The following is a 20820-nucleotide window of genomic DNA, read 5'->3' as shown; positions in this document are numbered from 1 at the left end:
TCCGAAATAGCACCCTATTCCCTATTCCCTATTTAATCCCAAATAGCACCCTATTCCCTATTTAGTCCCAAATAGCACCCTATTCTCTAATTAGTCCCAAATAGCACCCTATTCCCTATTTAGTCCCAAAGAGCACCCTATTCCCTGTTTAGAAACACACAGCTGGGGACACACAGCTGGAGACACACAGCTGGAGACACACAGCTGGAGACACACAGCTGGAGACACACAGCTGGAGACACACAGCTGGAGACACACAGCTGGAGTGACTGGTCTCACTTCTTCACACTGAGAGAAGAAGACTCTGTGAGCCCACCTCTGAGGGGTGGAGGGACGGACTGGTCTCACTTCTTCAGCTGGGTGTGGATCCAGACAGTTTAACACAGGGTGTTCATGTGATGAGGCCGTGGGGACAGAGGTCCAAGACACAATAATGTCAATCTTTTGTTGTTTTTATCTTAAAAAGACAGATTCTTCCTGCAATGCATAAAGCTATGGATAATAATTGTCCATATTTTCACCAACAGAGAGATATCCTGTAATACAATATGCATTTACTATGACGTTGATATTTATTGCTGTGATGCTAGAGGTCTTCACAACAGGAAGAAGGATTAAATCCGCATGATCCTCTTTAATAGTTTCAGATTGGTTCACCACCATTAACCTATTTATCCCCTCGGAGTCCTATTGCTCTGCTGTGTGTGATGACACCAGAGAGAGAGGCTAGGTTACCCAAAGTAGAGACACTACAGCCCAGAGAGAGACAGGCTAGGTTACCCAAGGTAGAGACACTACAGCCCAGAGAGAGACAGGCTAGGTTACCCAAGGTAGAGACACTACAGCCCAGAGAGAGACAGGCTAGGTTACCCAAGGTAGAGACACTACAGCCCAGAGAGAGAGACAGGCTAGGTTACCCAAGGTAGAGACACTACAGCCCAGAGAGAGACAGGCTAGGTTACCCAAGGTAGAGACACTACAACCCAGAGAGAGACAGGCTAGGTTACCCAAGGTAGAGACACTACAGCCCAGAGAGAGAGAGACAGGCTAGGTTACCCAAGGTAGAGACACTACAGCCCAGAGAGAGACAGGCTAGGTTACCCAAGGTAGAGACACTACAGCCCAGAGAGAGAGACAGGCTAGGTTACCCAAGGTAGAGACACTACAGCCCAGAGAGAGACAGGCTAGGTTACCCAAGGTAGAGACACTACAGCCCAGAGAGAGACAGAGACAGGCTAGGTTACCCAAGGTAGAGACACTACAGCCCAGAGAGAGACAGGCTAGGTTACCCAAGGTAGAGACACTACAGCCCAGAGAGAGACAGGCTAGGTTACCCAAGGTAGAGACACTACAGCCCAGGGAGAGAGACAGGCAAGGTTATCTAAGGTAGAGACACTACAGCCCAGAGAGAGACAGGCTAGGTTACCCAAGGTAGAGACACTACAGCCCAGAGAGAGACAGAGACAGGCTAGGTTACCCAAGGTAGAGACACTACAGCCCAGAGAGAGAGACAGGCTAGGTTACCCAAGGTAGAGACACTACAGCCCAGAGAGAGACAGGCTAGGTTACCCAAGGTAGAGACACTACAGCCCAGAGAGAGACAGAGACAGGCTAGGTTACCCAAGGTAGAGACACTACAGCCCAGAGAGAGACAGGCTAGGTTACCCAAGGTAGAGACACTACAGCCCAGAGAGAGACAGGCTAGGTTACCCAAGGTAGAGACACTACAGCCCAGGGAGAGAGACAGGCAAGGTTATCTAAGGTAGAGACACTACAGCCCAGAGAGAGACAGGCTAGGTTACCCAAGGTAGAGACACTACAGCCCAGAGAGAGACAGAGACAGGCTAGGTTACCCAAGGTAGAGACACTACAGCCCAGAGAGAGACAGGCTAGGTTACCCAAGGTAGAGACACTACAGCCCAGAGAGAGACAGGCTATGTTACCCAAGGTAGAGACACTACAGCCCAGAGAGAGACAGGCTAGGTTACCCAAGGTAGAGACACTACAGCCCAGAGAGAGACAGAGACAGGCTAGGTTACCCAAGGTAGAGACACTACAGCCCAGAGAGAGACAGGCTAGGTTACCCAAGGTAGAGACACTACAGCCCAGAGAGAGACAGGCTAGGTTACCCAAGGTAGAGACACTACAGCCCAGAGAGAGAGACAGGCTAGGTTAGCCAAGGTAGAGACACTACAGCCCAGAGAGATACAGGCTAGGTTACCCAAGGTAGAGACACTACAGCCCAGAGAGAGACAGGCTAGGTTACCCAAGGTAGAGACACTACAGCCCAGAGAGAGAGACAGGCAAGGTTACCCAAGGTAGAGACACTACAGCCCAGAGAGAGAGACAGGCTAGGTTACCCAAGGTAGAGACACTACAGCCCAGAGAGATACAGGCTAGGTTACCCAAGGTAGAGACACTACAGCCCAGAGAGAGACAGGCTAGGTTATCTAAGGTAGAGACACTACAGCCCAGAGAGAGACAGGCTAGGTTACCCAAGGTAGAGACACTACAGCCCAGAGAGAGACAGGCTATGTTACCCAAGGTAGAGACACTACAGCCCAGAGAGAGACAGGCTAGGTTACCCAAGGTAGAGACACTACAGCCCAGAGAGAGACAGAGACAGGCTAGGTTACCCAAGGTAGAGACACTACAGCCCAGAGAGAGACAGAGACAGGCTAGGTTACCCAAGGTAGAGACACTACAGCCCAGAGAGAGACAGGCTAGGTTATCTAAGGTAGAGACACTACAGCCCAGAGAGAGACAGGCTAGGTTACCCAAGGTAGAGACACTACAGCCCAGAGAGAGACAGGCTGTTACCCAAGGTAGAGACACTACAGCCCAGAGAGAGAGAGGCTAGGTTACCCAAGGTAGAGACACTACAGCCCAGAGAGACACAGGCTAGGTTACCCAAGGTAGAGACACTACAGCCCAGAGAGAGACAGGCTATGTTACCCAAGGTAGAGACACTACAGCCCAGAGAGAGAGAGGCTAGGTTACCCAAGGTAGAGACACTACAGCCCAGAGAGAGACAGGCTAGGTTACCCAAGGTAGAGACACTACAGCCCAGAGAGAGAGACAGAGACAGGCTAGGTTACCCAAGGTAGAGACACTACAGCCCAGAGAGAGACAGAGACAGGCTAGGTTACCCAAGGTAGAGACACTACAGCCCAGAGAGAGAGACAGGCTAGGTTACCCAAGGTAGAGACACTACAGCCCAGAGAGAGACAGGCTAGGTTACCCAAGGTAGAGACACTACAGCCCAGAGAGAGACAGGCTAGGTTACCCAAGGTAGAGACACTACAGCCCAGAGAGATACAGGCTAGGTTACCCAAGGTAGAGACACTACAGCCCAGAGAGAGACAGGCTAGGTTACCCAAGGTAGAGACACTACAGCCCAGAGAGAGAGACAGAGATAGGCTAGGTTACCCAAGGTAGAGACACTACAGCCCAGAGAGAGACAGAGACAGGCTAGGTTACCCAAGGTAGAGACACTACAGCCCAGAGAGAGACAGAGACAGGCTAGGTTACCCAAGGTAGAGACACTACAGCCCAGAGAGAGAGACAGGCTAGGTTACCCAAGGTAGAGACACTACAGCCCAGAGAGAGACAGGCTAGGTTACCCAAGGTAGAGACACTACAGCCCAGAGAGAGACAGGCTAGGTTACCAAGGTAGAGACACTACAGCCCAGAGAGAGACAGGCTAGGTTACCCAAGGTAGAGACACTACAGCCCAGAGAGAGACAGGCTAGGTTACCCAAGGTAGAGACACTACAGCCCAGAGAGAGACAGAGACAGGCTAGGTTACCCAAGGTAGAGACACTACAGCCCAGAGAGAGACAGAGACAGGCTAGGTTACCCAAGGTAGAGACACTACAGCCCAGAGAGAGACAGGCTAGGTTACCCAAGGTAGAGACACTACAGCCCAGAGAGAGACAGGCTAGGTTACCCAAGGAGAAGACAAAGTAGTAATTCCATGCAGCAGCATTAGCTAACAATTCATTGGACCAGCGCCGTTGCTGATCTGAATGAATTAGCATTGAAAACCCAAAGAGTGGTCAAGAAATCAAGAAATTAAGTGGCTTTTAAATGAATTGAATGACACAAGAACAGATATGCTATGTGTGTGCTGAGTAGTTGGCTGAAATTCACTACGACTGTGAAATTCACTACGACTGTGAAATTCACTACGATATATTTTCCACTTTGATGGCAAACTTTCTGTACTGCTGACATTCACTTCCTGTTATTTCCACTCTAAATGCTTGTCGTATTGTTTAGAATTCTTCCTAATTATTACAAAGAGTTGTAGGATATTAGAATCTTCCTGCCTTAACCTTTGTCATATTCAACCTAGAATATAGGTGGGTGTTAGACGTTGAAGGTGGATGGTGGAATTTGGCCCAGGCTAAGTAAAGGCCTCTGAGTACCTAGCTTAGGGGTTCTGAGGGGGTAGGGGTGCTGAGGGGGTAGGGGTGCTGAGGGGGTAGTGGTGCTGAGGGGGTAGGGGTGCTGAGGGGGTAGGGGTGCTGAGGGGGAAGTGGTGCTGAGGGTGCCGAGGGGGTAGGGGTGCTGAGGGGGTAGGGGTGCTGAGGGGGAAGTGGTGCTGAGGGTGCTGAGGGGGTAGTGGTGCTGAGGGGGTAGTGGTGCTGAGGGTGCTGAGGGGGTAGGGGTGCTGAGGGGGTAGTGGTGCTGAGGGGGTAGTGGTGCTGAGGGGCTGAGGGGGTAGTGGTGCTGAGGGGGTAGTGGTGCTGAGGGGGTAGTGGTGCTGTGGGGGTAGTGGTGCTGAGGGTGCTGAGGGGGTAGTGGTGCTGAGGGTGCTGAGGGTGCTGAGGGGTAGGGGTGCTGAGGGGGTAGTGGTGCTGAGGGGGTAGTGGTGCTGAGGGTGCTGGGGGGTAGTGGTGCTGAGGGGGTAGTGGTGCTGAGGGGTAGTGGTGCTGAGGGGGTAGTGGTGCTGTGGGGGTAGTGGTGCTGAGGGGGTAGTGGTGCTGTGGGGGTAGGGGTGCTGAGGGGTAGTGGTGCTGAGGGGGTAGTGGTGCTGAGGGGGTAGTGGTGCTGAGGGGGTAGGGGTGCTGAGGGGGTAGGGGTGCTGAGGGGGTAGGGGTGCTGAGGGGGGGGTAGGGGTGCTGAGGGGGAAGTGGTGCTGAGGGTGCTGAGGGGGTAGTGGTGCTGAGGGTGCTGAGGGGGTAGTGGTGCTGAGGGGTAGTGGTGCTGAGGGGGTAGTGGTGCTGAGGGGGTAGTGGTGCTGTGGGGGTAGTGGTGCTGAGGGTGCTGAGGGGGTAGTGGTGCTGAGGGTGCTGAGGGGGTAGGGGTGCTGAGGGGGTAGTGGTGCTGTGGGGGTAGTGGTGCTGAGGGTGCTGAGGGGGTAGTGGTGCTGAGGGTGCTGAGGGGGTAGGGGTGCTGAGGGGGTAGTGGTGCTGAGGGGGTAGGGGTGCTGAGGGTGCTGAGGGGGTAGTGGTGCTGAGGGGGTAGTGGTGCTGAGGGTGCTGAGGGGGTAGTGGTGCTGAGTGGGTAGTGGTGCTGAAGGGGTAGTGGTGCTGAGGGGGTAGTGGTGCTGTGGGGGTAGTGGTGCTGAGGGTGCTGAGGGGTAGTGGTGCTGAGGGGGTAGTGGTGCTGAGGGGGTTGTGGTGCTGAGGGTAGTGGTGCTGAGGGGGTAGGGGTGCTGAGGGGGTAGTGGTGCTGAGGGGTAGGGGTGCTGAGGGGGTAGGGGTGCTGAGGGGGTAGTGGTGCTGAGGGGGTAGGGGTGCTGAGGGGGTAGGGGTGCTGAGGGGGTAGTGGTGCTGAGGGTGTAGTGGTGCTGAGGGGGTAGGGGTGCTGAGGGTGCTGAGGGGGTAGGGGTGCTGAGGGTGCTGAGGGGTAGTGGTGCTGAGGGGGTAATGGTGCTGAGGGGGTAGTGGTGCTGAGGAGGTAGGGGTGCTGAGGGGGTAGGGGTGCTGAGGGGGTAGTGGTGCTGAGGGTGTAGTGGTGCTGAGGGGGTAGGGGTGCTGAGGGTGCTGAGGGGGTAGGGGTGCTGAGGGTGCTGAGGGGTAGTGGTGCTGAGGGGGTAATGGTGCTGAGGGGGTAGGGGTGCTGAGGGGGTAGTGGTGCTGAGGAGGTAGGGGTGCTGAGGGGGTAGTGGTGCTGAGGGGGTAGGGGTGCTGAGGGGGTAGGGGTGCTGAGGGGTAGGGGTGCTGAGGGGGTAGTGGTGCTGAGGGGGTAGTGGTGCTGAGGGTGCTGAGGGGGTAGTGGTGCTGAGGGTGCTGAGGGGGTAGTGGTGCTGAGGGGGTAGTGGTGCTGAGTGGGTAGGTGTGCTGAGGGGGTAGTGGTGCTGAGGGGGTAGTGGTGCTGAGGGTGCTGAGGGGGTAGTGGTGCTGAGGGTGCTGAGGGGTTAGTGGTGCTGAGGGTGCTGAGGGGGTAGTGGTGCTGAGGGGTAGGGGTGCTGAGGGGGTAGTGGTGCTGAGGGGGTAGTGGTGCTGAGGGTGCTGGGGGTAGTGGTGCTGAGGGTGCTGAGGGGGTAGTGGTGCTGAGGGTGCTGAGGGGTTAGTGGTGCTGAGGGTGCTGAGGGGGTAGGGGTGCCTTAGGGGTAGTGGTGCCGAGGGGGTAGTGGTGCCGAGGGGGTAGGGGTCCTGAGGGGGTAGGGGTGCCGAGGGGGTGGGGGTGCCGAGGGGGTAGTGGTGCTGAGGGGGTAGGGGTGCTGAGGGTGCTGAGGGGGTAGGGGTGCTGAGGGGGTAGTGGTGCTGAGGGGGTAGAGGGGGTAGGGGTGCTGAGGGTGCTGAGGGGGTAGTGGTGCTGAGGGGTAGTGGTGCTGAGGGGTAGGGGTGCTGAGGGGGTAGTGGTGCTGAGGGTGCTGAGGGGGTAGTGGTGCTGAGGGGGTAGTGGTGCTGAGAGGGTAGGGGTGCTGAGGGTGCTGAGGGGGTAATGGTGCTGAGGGGGTAGTGGTGCTGAGGGGGTAGGGGTGCTGAGGGGGTAGGGGTGCTGAGGGGGTAGTGGTGCTGAGGGGGTAGGGGTGCTGAGGGTGCTGAGTGGTGCTGGGGGTAGTGATGCTGAGGGGTAGGGGTGCTGAGGGGGTAGTGGTGCTGAGTGGGGGGTAGGGGTGCTGAGGGGGTGCTGAGGGGGTAGTGGTGCTGAGGGTCCTGAGGGGGTAGTGGTGCTGAGGGTGCTGAGGGGGTAGTGGTGCTGAGGGGTAGGGGTGCTGAGGGTGCTGAGGGGTAGTGGTGCTGAGGGGGTAGTGGTGCTGAGGGGGTAGTGGTGCTGAGGGGTAGGGGTGCTGAGGGGGTAGGGGTGCTGAGGGTGTATGGGTGCTGAGGGGTAGGGGTGCTGTAGGGGTAGGGGTGCTGAGGGGGTAGTGGTGCTGAGGGGGTAGTGGTGCTGAGGGGGTAGTGGTGCTGAGGGTGTAGTGGTGCTGAGGGGGTAGGGGTGCTGAGGGTGCTGAGGGGGTAGTGGTGCTGATGGGGTAGTGGTGCCTATGGGGTAGTGGTGCTGAGGGGGTAGTGGTGCTGAGGGGGTAGTGGTGCTGAGGGGGTAGGGGTGCTGAGGATGTAGTGGTGCTGAGGGGGTAGGGGTGCTGAGGGGGTAGTGGTGCTGAGGGGGTAGGGGTGCTGAGGGGTAGTGGTGCTGAGGGGGTAGTGGTGCTGAGGGGTAGTGGTGCTGAGGGGGTAGGGGTGCTGAGGGGGTACTCTATCAATAATAGGACATGCAATACCCTGTCTGTCAGTCTGTCTTACTCTGTAAATAATAGGACAGGTATTATTAAAGGAAACAATGGTACCCCTTGTGTGAACCCGCAACTAGAATTAGGGTCAGCTGCTGAGTGGTAAACACCATAGACAACGCTTAAAAACTGCTCTCACACACACACACACACACCCTTGTCTTACCGTGACGATGAGTCCCCTCTCCTGGAAGTATTTGACCAAGGGGATGGTGTTCTGTTTGAAGTTGGTGAGGCGGCGCTCTGTTGCATTGGGGTTGTCATCAGGACGACCCGTCGCCTCTGCTCGCTTCTCCAGGCGCTCCTTCAGACGGTGGTTAGCACAGGACAGGAACACGACCAGGTCTGGAGTACAGATCTATTGGAAGAGATAAACATTATTATATTGTTCAGACAGTGGTGTTATGTTCTCTAAAGACAAACAGACATTACGTCGCTGAACAGAAAAGGGAACAAACAAAGGAATCACTTCGACAACAAAAAACTAATCAGAATGGGTTTTAAACGGCTTCTGAAAAACACCCATGGGGAATTCCCACTGAACGTTGGCAAAACAACTAGAAAAGGGTCCTAAAATATACCCATGGGGAATTCCCACTGAACATTGGCAAAACAACTAGAAAAGGGTCCTAAAATATACCCATGGGGAATTCCCACTGAACGTTGGCAAAACAACTAGAAAAGGGTCCTAAAATATACCCATGGGGAATTCCCACTGAACGTTGGCAAAGCAACTAGAAAAGGGAGACACCCGCATCATGGATGCCTACTAGATTTTCCTCAGAAACTACAAAATAAAAGGCGAAACCCAAACCAAGTTAGGATGAGGAGTTTACAAAGAATAAACTTAACAGGTAAAAACACCAGATGTAGGCTTTGTTTGGCTACCGAAAGTGGAAGAGCTAACGAGAGGCGGAAGAGCTAGCGAGAGGCGGAAGAGCTAGCGAGAGGCGGAAGAGCTAGCGAGAGGCGGAAGAGCTAGCGAGAGGCGGAAGAGCTAGCGAGAGGCGGAAGAGCTAGCGAGAGGCGGAAGAGCTATACGAGAGGCGGAAGGGCTAGCGAGAGGCGGAAGAGCTTACGAGAGGCGGAAGGGCTAGCGAGAGGCGGAAGAGCTAACGAGAGGCGGAAGAGCTAGCGTGAGGCGGAAGAGCTAGCGAGAGACGGAAGAGCTAACAAGAGGTGAAGCTCTCCCAGCATATACTCTCTCAACTCTATCAGATGAACCCCATTCTGACTAAGGAGGTGACTCTCAGGGCCAGGTGATACTCATCATGACTAATGATATGACTCTCTGGGCCAGGTAAATCTCATCATGACTAATGATTTGACTCTCAGGGCCAGGTGATACTCATCGTGACTAATGATATGACTCTCTGGGCCAGGTGATACTCATCATGACTAATTATATGACTCTCTGGGCCAGGTAATACTCATCATGACTAATGATATGACTCTCTGGGCCAGATGATACTCATCATGACTAATTATATGACTCTCTGGGCCAGATGAATCTCATCATGACTAATGATATGACTCTGGGCCAGGTAAATCTCATAATGACTAATGATATGACTCTGGGCCAGGAGTAACTCATCATGACTAATGATATGACACTCTGGGCCAGGTTATACTCATCATGACTAATGATATGACTCTGGGCCAGGTAAATCTCATCATGACTAATGATATGACTCTCTGGGCCAGGAGTAACTCATCATGACTAATGATATGACACTCTGGGCCAGGTTATACTCATCATGACTAATGATATGGCTCTGGGCCAGGTAAATCTCATCATGACTAATGATATGACTCTGGGCCAGGTGATACTCATCATGACTAATGATATGACACTCTGGGCCAGGTGATACTCATCATGACTAATGATATGACTCTCTGGGCCAGGTGAATCTCATCATGAATAATGATACGACTCTCTGGGCCAGGTAAATCTCATCATGACTAATGATACGACTCTCTGGGCCAGGTGAATCTCATCATGACTAATGATACGACTCTCTGGGCCAGGTAACTCATCATGACTAATGATATGACTCTCTGGGCCAGGTAAAACACATCTGACTAACGAGATGAATCTCTGGGCCAGGTAAAACATCATGACTAACGAGATGACTCTCTGGGCCAGGTAAACACATTCTGACTAACAAAATGACTCTCTGGGCCAGGTAAAACACATCCTGACTAACGAGATGAATCTCTGGGCCAGGTAAAATACATCCTGACTAACAAAATGACTCTCTGGGCCAGGTAAAACACATCCTGACAATTGAAATGACTCTCTTGGCCAGGTAAAACACATCATGACTTACGAGATGACTCTCTGGGCCAGGTAAAGCACATCATGACTAACGAGATGACTCTCTGGGCCAGGTAAAACACATCATGACTAACGAGATGACTCTCTGGCCAGGTGTGACACATCCTGACTAACGAGATGACTCTCTGGGCCAGGTGTGATACATCCTGAGTAACGAGATGACTCTCTGGGCCAGGTAAAAAACATCATGACTAACGAGATGACTCTCTGGGCCAGGTGTGACACATCCTGACTAACGAGATGAATCTGTTGGCCAGGTAAAACACATCATGGCTAACGAGATGACTCTCTGGGCCAGGTGTAACACATCCTGACTAACGAGATGACTCTCTGGGCCAGGTGTAACACATCCTGACTAACGAGACGACTCTCTGGGCCAGGTGTGACACATCCTTAGTACGAATGAAGTTATTTTTACCGAACGTCTTCCTTGTGCCCTAAACATCAAAGTCCCTCTTTGTTTCCACAGCAACCAAACTTCAAGCTGACTGCCTTCATTTTCTCAGGGAGCTGAATTTAGTGGAGGCATATTGTGAGTTGACTGGAATAAAATCAAGTACTTAAAAAAAAATCCATTAGCTTGATTACTTGATGACTGACATTAGTTGGCTATTTTTATAAAGAATCCAATCTTTCACTTGAAGATAATTTGAAGGATTAATGGCCATTATCCAACTGAATTACATAGATGCTTTTTTCATTTTAACGTTGGAATAAATTGTAGCTACTTTATGTTCACTCAAAACAAGAACACTGCTGCTGTAATACCTCCTCTCTTTGTAATCAACCAACTAATCAACCAATCAATCAATCAAACAATCCATCAATCAATCATGACCTGGTGATGGAGTCAATAGAGACAGTTTTTCAGATCAGACCATGCAGTGTACAGAAGCAGGCTATTCAATACCACCAGGCCAGACTCCTGTTAGCTTTAACACTGTACACACACACACACACACACACACACACACACACACCTCCTTCAGTAGCATGTCCTGAATTAGTGACGCTTTTCGTCTGCCTGCCTGCCTGCCTGCCTGTCTGTCTGTCTGTCTGTCTGTCTGTCTGTCTGTCTGTCTGTCTGTCTGTCTGTCTGTCTGGGGAGGAAAGGAGGGAGGGGGAGAGGGATAGAGAGGGAGGAGAGGGATAGAGAGGGAGGAGAGGGAGGAGAGGGATGGATAGGGATGGAGAGGGAGGAGAGGGATAGATAGGGAGGAGAGGGATGGAGAGGGAGGAGAGGGATGGAGAGGGATGGAGAGTGAGGACAGGGATAGAGAGGGAGGAGAGGAAAGGAGGGACCCAGGGGGTCTGTGAGGGTGAAGGTCTGTCTGTTCTAAAATAAGGTGCGTTGAGCCCCGGAGGGCGCAAGCCAAAGGGCTGTTGTGATGTTTGAAAGGGCATCACAGTGAGAGCATCGCAGGGTGCTGCAGAGGAATGGACAACACACAGACATATTATCTTCTATCTGGTCTCTACTGTACGACTCAACCTGAGACCGCCTCTTCTATACACTTTACCTTCCATCATTTATTACCCCTATTCACTACCCTTAATCATTACCGTTATACATTACCCTTATTCACTACCCTTAATCATTACCCTTATTCACTACCCTTAATCATTACCGTTATACATTACCCTTATTCACTACCCTTAATCATTACCGTTATACATTACCCTTATTTACTACCCTTAATCATTCCCTTTATACATTACCCTTATGCAATACACTTAATCATTACCCTTATTCACTACCCTTAATCATTACCGTTATACATTACCCTTATGCAATACCCTTAATCATTACCCTTATTCACTACCCTTAATCATTACCGTTATACATGACCCTTATTCACTACCCTTAATCGTTACCTTTATACATTACCCTTATTCACTACCCTTAATCATTACCTTTATACATTACCCTTATGCAATACCCTTAATCATTGCCTTTATACATTACCCTTATTTACTACCCTTAATCATTACCTTTATACATTACCCTTATGCAATACCCTTAATCATTGCCTTTATACATTACCCTTATTTACTACCCTTAATCATTACCTTTATACATTACCCTTATTCAATATCCGTAATCATTGCCTTTATACATTACCCTTATTTACCCTTATTTACTGCCCATAAACATTACCTTTATACATTACCCTTATTTACTACCCTTAATCATTACCTTTATACATTACCCTTATTCAATACCCTTAATCATTACCTTTATACATGACCCGTATTCAATACCCGTAATCATTACCTTTATACCCTTAATCGTTACCTTTATACATTACCCTTATTTACTACCCTTAATCATTACCTTTATACATTACCCTCATTTACTACCATTAATAATTACCTTTATACATTGCCCTTATTTACTACCCTTAATCATTACCTTTATACATTACCCTTATTTACTACCCTTAATCATTACCTTTATACATTACCCTTATTTACTACCCCTAAACATTACCATTATTTATTACCCTTATTAATTACCCCTATTCATTAATCATATGTATTACCCTTAAACATTATCCGTATTCATTAGCCAAAATTATTACCGATATTAAGATGACCCTTATACATTACCCTCGTTTAAATACCCATAAGCTTCTTTATTTCCTGGATTTCTGTACATTTTCTTTGTCAATTTTTAGTCAGGGAGGAGACCAAGAACCCTGATTGTCACTCTGACAGAGCTCCAGAGTTCCTCTGTGGAGATGGGAGAACCTTCCAGAAGGACAACCATCTCAGCAGCACTCCATCAAACAGGCCTTTATGGGAGAGTGGCCAGACGGAAGCCACTCCTCAGTAAAAGGCACATGACCGCCTGCTTGGAGTTTGCCAAAAGGCACCTAAAGACTCTCAGACCATGAGAAACAAGATTCTCTGGTCTGATGAAACCAAGATTGAACTCTTTGGCCTGAATGCCAAGCGTCACGTCTGGAGGAAACCTGGCACCATCCCTACGGTGAAGCATGGTGGTGGCAGCATCATGCTGTGGGGATGTTTTTCAGCGGCAGGGACTGGGAGACTAGTCAGGATCGAGGGAAAGATGTACGGAGCAAAGTACAGAGAGATCCTTGATGAAAACCTGCTCCAAAGTGCTCAGGACCTCAGACTGGGGTGAAGGTTCACCTTCCAACAGGACAACGACCCTAAGCACACAGCGAAGACAACGCAGGAGTGGCTTCGGGACAAAGTCTCTGAATGTCCTTGAGTGGCCCACACAGAGCCCAGACTTGAACTCAATCAAACATCTCTAGAGAGACCTGAAAATAGCTGTACAGCGATGCTCCCCATCCAACCTGACAGAGCTTGAGACGATCTGCAGAGAAGAATGGGAGAAACTCCAGGTGTGCCAAGCTTGTAGCGTCATACCCAAGAAGACTCGAGGCTGTAATCACTGCCAAAGGTGCTTCAACAAAGTACTGAGTAAAGAGTCTGAATGAATACGGAAATATTTCAGTTTAAAAAATGTTTTATATACATTTGCAAACATTTTGAGAAAACTGTTTTTGCTTTGTCATTATGGGGTATTGTGATGTCATTATGGGGTATTGTGATGTCATTATGGGGTATTGTGATGTCATTATGGGGTATTGTGATGTCATTATGGGGTATTGTGTGTAGATTGATGCGGGAAAAAACAAACTCTTTTTGCTTTGTCATTATGGGGTATTGTGATGTCATTATGGGGTATTGTGATGTCATTATGGGGTATTGTGATGTCATTATGGGGTATTGTGATGTCATTATGGGGTATTGTGTGTAGATTGATGCGGGAAAAAACAATTCAATCCATTTTAGAATAAGGCTGTAATGTAGCAAAATGTGGAAAAAGTCAAGGGGTCTGAATACTTTCCAAATGCACTGTGCTTCTAAAAACCAATGAAGAGATGGCAGGACTCTGTTCTATAGAACCATTGGTGTCGGTAATGGGGATCCTCATAAATCAAATAGGGAGTAGTGTGCCATTTAGGACACAGTTTATATTACTGTAGCCTAGCAGGCTTAGCCTTGATGCCCACTCCATCCCTCTCTCCTAACACCCACTCCATCCCTCTTCATCTCTCTCCTAACGCCCACTCCATCCCTCTCTCCTAACGCCCACTCCATCCCTCTCTCCTAACGCCCACTCCATCCCTCTCTCCTAACGCCCACTCCATCCCTCTCTCCTAACGCCCACTCCATCCCCTCTCCTAACGCCCACTCCATCCCTCTCTCCTAACGCCCACTCCATCCCTCTCTCCTAACGCCCACTCCATCCCTCTCCTAATCCCCTCCATCCCTCTCCTAATGCCCCTCCATCCCTCTCTCCTAACGCCCACTCCATCCCTCTCTCCTAACGCCCACTCCATCCCTCTCTCCCCTAACGCCCACTCCATCCCTCTCTCCTAACGCCCACTCCATCCCTCTCTCCATCCCTCTCCTAACGCCCACTCCATCCCTCTCTCCTAACGCCCCATCCCTCCATCCCATCCCTCTCCTAACGCCCACTCCATCCCTCTCTCCTAACGCCCACTCCATCCCTCTCTTCATCCCTCTCCTAATGCCCACTCCATCCCTCTCTCCATCTCTCTCCTACGCCCACTCCATCCCTCTCTCCTAACGCCCACTCCATCCCTCTCTCCATCATCTCTCCTAATGCCCACTCCATCCCTCTCTCCATCTCTCTCCTAACGCCCACTCCATCCCCTCTCTCCTAACGCCCACTCCATCCCTCTCTCCTAACGCCCACTCCATCCCTCTCTCCTAACGCCCACTCCATCCCTCTCTCCATCTCTCTCCTAACGCCCACTCCATCCCTCTCTAACGCCCTAACGCCCACTCCATCCCTCTCTCATCTCTCTCCTAACGCCCACTCCATCCCTCTCTCCTAACGCCCACTCCATCCCTCTCTCCTAACGCCCATCCCATCCTCCATCCCCTCTCCTAACGCCCACTCCATCCCTCTCTCCATCTCTCTCCTAACGCCCACTCCATCCCTCTCTCCTAACGCCCACTCCATCCCTCTCTACTCCATCTCTCTCCTAACGCCCACTCCATCCCTCTCTCCTAACGCCCACTCCATCCCTCTCTCCATCTCTCTCCTAACGCCCACTCCATCCCTCTCTCCTAACGCCCAATCCATCCCTCTCTTCATCCCTCTCCTAATGCCCGCTCCATCCCTCTCTCCATCTCTCTCCTAACACCCACTCCATCCCTCTCTCCTAACGCCCACTCCATCCCTCTCTTCATCCCTCTCCTAACGCCCACTCCATCCCTCTCTCCTAACACCCACTCCATCCATCCCTCTCTCCTAACGCCCACTCCATCCCTCTCTCCTAACGCCCACTCCATCCCTCTATTCATCCCTCTCTCCCTCTCTCCTAACGCCCACTCCATCCTTCTCTCCTAACGCCCACTCCATCCCTCTCTCCTTATGCCCACTCCATCCCTCTCTTCATCCCTCTCTCCATCCCTCCCCTAACGCCCACTCCATCCCTCTCTCCTAATGCCCACTCCATCCCTATCTCCTAATGCCCACTCCATCCCTCTCTTCATCCCTCACGCCCTCCATCCCTCTCTCCTAACGCCCACTCCATCCCTCTCTTCATCCCTCTCTCACCTAACGCCCACTCCATCCCTCTCTCCTAATGCCCACTCTATCCCTCTCTCTTAACGCCCACTCCATCCCTCTCTCCCTAACGCCCACTCCATCCCTCTCTCCTAACGCCCACTCCATCCCTCTCTCCTAACGCCCACTCCATCCCTCTCTCCTAACGCCCACTCCATCCCTTTCTCCTAACGCCCACTCCATCCCTCTCTCCTAACGCCCACTCCATCCCTCTCTCCTAACGCCCCTCCATCCCTCTCTCCATCTCTCTCCCTAACGCCCACTCCATCCCTCTCTCCATCCCCTCTCCTAACGCCCACTCCATCCCTCTCTCCTAACGCCCACTCCATCCCTCTCTCCTAACGCCCACTCCATCCCACCCTCTCCTAACGCCCACTCCATCCCTCTCCTAATGCCCACTCCATCCCTCTCCTAATGCCCCTCCATCCCTCTCTCCTAACGCCCACTCCATCCCTCTCTCCTAACGCCCACTCCATCCCTCTCTCTAACGCCCACTCCACGCCCACTCCATCCCATCCCTCTCCTAACGCCCACTCCATCCCTCTCTCCATCCCTCTCCTAACGCCCACTCCATCCCTCTCTCCTCCACGCCCACTCCATCCCTCTCTCCTAACGCCCACTCCATCCCTCTCTCCTAATGCCCCTCCATCCTTCTCTTCATCCCTCTCTCCATCCCTCTCCTAACGCCCACTCCATCCCTCTCTTCATCCCTCTCTCCATCCCTCTCTCCTAACGCCCACTCCATCCCTCTCTTCATCCCTCTCTCCATCCCTCTCCTAACGCCCACTCCATCCCTCTATTTATCATTCAGGCATTTCAGTCCTCTTCGTCATTAAGCTGTAGAGAGACACAGATAACAACCAGTTGTCTTATCATTGTTATTATTATAATTAGGATGTTAAGCCCATTCCTACTTCTGAACCTGTTCTGTTCCTAATGAACCTGTTCTGTTCCTACTGAACCTGTCCCTGTTCTGTTACTACTGAACCTGTCCCTGTTCTGTTACTACTGAACCTGTCCCTGTTCTGTTACTACTGAACATGTCCCTGTTCTGTTACTACTGAACCTGTCCCTGTTCTGTTACTACTGAACCTGTCCCTGTTCTGTTACTACTGAACCTGTCCCTGTTCTGTTACTACTGAACCTGTCCCTGTTCTGTTACTACTGAACCTGTCCCTGTTCTGTTACTACTGAACCTGTCCCTGTTCTGTTACTACTGAACCTGTCCCTGTTCTGTTACTACTGAACCTGTCCCTGTTCTGTTACTACTGAACCTGTCCCTGTTCTGTTACTACTGAACCTGTCCCTGTTCTGTTACTACTGAACCTGTCCCTGTTCTGTTACTACTGAACCTGTCCCTGTTCTGTTACTACTGAACCTGTCCCTGTTCTGTTACTACTGAACCTGTCCCTGTTCTGTTACTACTGAACCTGTCCCTGTTCTGTTTACTACCTGTCCCTGTTCTGAACCTGTCCCTGTTCTGTTACTACCGAACCTGTCCCTGTTCTGTTACTACTGAACCTGTCCCTGTTCTGTTACTACTGAACCTGTCCCTGTTCTGTTACTACTGAACCTGTCCCTGCTCTGTTACTACTGAACCTGTCCCTGCTCTGTTACTACTGAACCTGTCCCTGTTCTGTTACTACCGAACCTGTCCCTGTTCTGTTACTACTGAACCTGTCCCTGCTCTGTTACTACTGAACCTGTCCCTGTTCTGTTACTACTGAACCTGTCCCTGTTCTGTTACTACTGAACCTGTCCCTGCTCTGTTACTACTGAACCTGTCCCTGCTCTGTTACTACCGAACCTGTGTGTCCTTCCAGAACAATCGCTAAGACTCAACCACTGCCAGAGAGGAGTTTTGGTATTAATTGGTTGCTTAGACACAACGGTAAACATAACAGTGGACATCTTCTCCCCCTCTGTTCTCCCCCTCTGTTCTCCTCCCCCTCTCTAGCATTAAACTCTACCTTGTCCTTAGGTTGCCCCAACAGTTGTCTAGATTTAACATCTCTGCCTCTCCTCTTCTAATCCTGGAAACCTAGAAACGTGTGTGTGTGTGTGTGTGTGTGTGTGTGTGTGTGTGTGTGTGTGTGTGTGTGTGTGTGTGTGTGTGTGTGTGTGTGTGCGCGTGCGTGTGTGTATGTATGCCTGTGTGCGATTACAAGCAGATGTGCTAGATGTGAGATAAGGTGTGTTTGTGTATGTATACCTTTCTGTGATTGTCTGGATACAGAGTAAACAAGCTAGATCTAACCTCTTAGCAATGTATTCATTATCCAAGTAGTGAGGTGGAACAACCAGAGTGGAGACGGAACCAGCAACACCATGGTTACGTAACAGGTTCTCTCGCTGTGTCATAAAAGCCCAGCTCTCTTGGCATTAACCTCTTGGATATAGGGGGCGCTATTTTCATTTTTGGATGAAAAACGTTCCCGTTTTAAACAAGATATTTTGTCACGAAAAGATGCTCGACTATGCATATAATTGACAGCTTTGGAAAGAAAACACTGACGTTTCCAAAACTGCAAAGATATTGTCTGTGAGTGCCACAGAACTGATGTTAGGGGGTAGTAGCATTGTGATTGATGGATGGATGGATTGATAGAAAAATAGATAGATAACTGTCATGTCAGTAACTGACTTGGATACACTTCCTCAGAGATTAATTGTGCTCTGGTTGGCAGACACACACGCACACAGATTTGTCCTGTTTAAAAAAAAATGCTGATTTTAAATGAATTACTAAACTTTAAGCGTTTTATCAAAGCCCTATTCCACAGCAACAAAGTCAAAATTGTAAGAACAAGCAGGAGGTATGTTTGTAAAATAAATTAATCAATGTACAGTTGAAGTCGGAAGTTTACATACTTAGGTTGGAGTCATTAAAACTCGTTTTTCAACCACTCCACAAATTTCTTGTTAACAAACTATAGTTTTGGCAAGTCGGTTTGGACATCTACTTTGTGCATGACACAAGTCATTTTTCCAACAATTGTTTAGAAAGATTATTTCACTTATAATTCACTGTATCATAATTCCAGTGGGACAGAAGTTTACATACACTAAGTTGACTTTGCCTTTAAACAGCTTGGAAAATTCTAGAAAATGATGTCATGGCTTTAGAAGCTTCTGATAGGCTAATTGACATAATTTGAGGTGTATTTGTAGATGTATTTCAAGGTCTACCTTCAAACTCAGTGCCTCTTTGCTTGACATTATGGGAAAATCAAAAGAAATCAGCCATGACCTTAGAAAACAAATTGTAGACCTCCACAAGTCTGGTTCATCCTTGGGAGCAATTTCCAAACACCTGAAGGTACCACATTCATCTGTACAAACAATAGTACGCAAGTATAAACACCATGGGACCACACAGCCGTCATACCGCTCAGGAAGGAGACGTGTTCTGTCTCCTAGAGATGAACATACTTTGTGCAAATCAATCCCAGAACAACAGCAAAGGACATTGTGAAGATGCTGGAGGAAACAGGTACAAAAGTATCTATGTCCACAGTAAAATAAGTTGGATATTGGCACAACCTGAAAGGCCGCTCAGCAAGGAAGAAGACACTGCTCCAAAACCGCCATAAAAAAGCCAGATTACGGTTTGCAACTGCACATGGGGACAAAGGTCATACTTCTTTGGAGAAATGTCCTCTGGTCTGATGAAACAAAAATAGAAGAGTTTGGACATAATGACCATCGTTATGTTTGGAGGAAAAAGGGGGAGGCTTGCAAGCTGAAGAACACCATCCCAATCGTGAAGTACAGGGGTGGCAGCATCATGTTGTGGGGGTGCCTTGCTGCAGGAGGGACTGGTGCACTTCACAAAATAGATGGCTTCATGAGGGAGGAAAATGATGTGGATATATTGAAGCAACATCTCAAGTCAGGAAGTTAAAGCTTGGTCGCAAATGGGTCTTCCAAATGGACAATGACTCCAAGCATACTTCCAAAGTTGTGGCAAAATGGCTTAAGGACAACAAAGTCAAGGTATTGGAATGGCCATCACAAAGCCCTGACCTCAATCCTATAGAACATTTGTGGGCAGAACTGAAAAAAGCGTGTGCGAGCAATGAGGCCTACAAACCTGACACCGTTACACCAGCTCTGTCAGGAGGAATGGGCCAAAATTCACCCAACTTATTGTGGGAAGCTTGTGGAAGGCTACCCAAAACATTTGACCCAATTTAAACAATTTAAAGGCAATGCTACCAAATACTAATTGAGTGTATGTAAACTTCTGACCCACTGGGAATGTGATGAAAGAAATAAAATCTGAAATAAATCATTCTCTCACCTATTATTCTGACATTGCACATTCTTAAAATAAAGTGGTGATCCTAACTGACCTAAGACGGGGAATTGTTACTAGGATTAAATGTCAGGAACTGTGAAAAACTGAGTTTAAATTTATTTGGCTAAGGTGTATGTAAACTTCAGACTTCAACTGGTCATTTTTTTGAAGTTGGCGTTTTAGCGACACTCCAAAACAATTCTGGGTTAAAAACAGTGGACAGAACACATGTAGGGTTATTTTGATCCAGCCAGTTGGGTCACAAACAACCCATTGTTTTCTTTCAATTGGGTTATTGAGTTATGATTCACTGGGTCTAATCTGACTGGAGGTGTGGCTTAGCATGGGCGTGGCTTTTAGATCGATCTGAAAGCATGTTAAGGTTGAGCTCTGACACTTTTGTAGATTTAATAAAGGCTTACACAAGAGTATTCATTAAGTTCCTGTGCATATCCCAATGTTGGAATATTTATCAATTTGTTATAAAAATATATAAAAAATAATGTTATTAATTGTATATAAAAAAATACAATGTGCAAAAATATTAAAGGAAAATCAAAAATGTTCCATCAAAAGATGGACATGAGTAACATTTACTCTCATGGGTAGCCAAAAATATCTATCTTAAAGCCACACCCTTAATGGATTACCCATGGGTTAATTTAACCATCAGTTGGAGTTCTATTCACTTTCATAATGGGTAGCAGGCTTTCAGAGAGGTCTGTTTATACACTGCAAGTGAAAACTACCCTTAAATATTTTAGCACATATTTTAATAGACCATTAATAAAAATAGACCATTAATAACATTATTATTTCCATATCATAAACTATCCCTACATTTGGCACAT

General features: G+C 49.3%; 1 protein-coding gene across 1 annotated transcript in view; it reads right to left on the bottom strand.

The window, feature by feature from the left end:
- ak5 (adenylate kinase 5) overlaps window positions 1-20820 on the bottom strand; it is a 76892-nt gene that overhangs the window by 6033 nt on the left and 50039 nt on the right. The window contains exon 6 of the mRNA XM_042307880.1: window positions 7857-8048. Coding sequence (XP_042163814.1) covers window positions 7857-8048 — 192 coding nt within the window. The remainder of the gene's footprint in view (window positions 1-7856; window positions 8049-20820) is intronic.

This window comes from Oncorhynchus tshawytscha, linkage group LG28, assembly GCF_018296145.1.
Source record: "Oncorhynchus tshawytscha isolate Ot180627B linkage group LG28, Otsh_v2.0, whole genome shotgun sequence".
Taxonomy (NCBI): Eukaryota; Metazoa; Chordata; class Actinopteri; order Salmoniformes; family Salmonidae; genus Oncorhynchus; species Oncorhynchus tshawytscha.
Note: the sequence above shows the minus strand (reverse complement) of the source record. Positions and strands in the feature narration are given on the sequence as shown.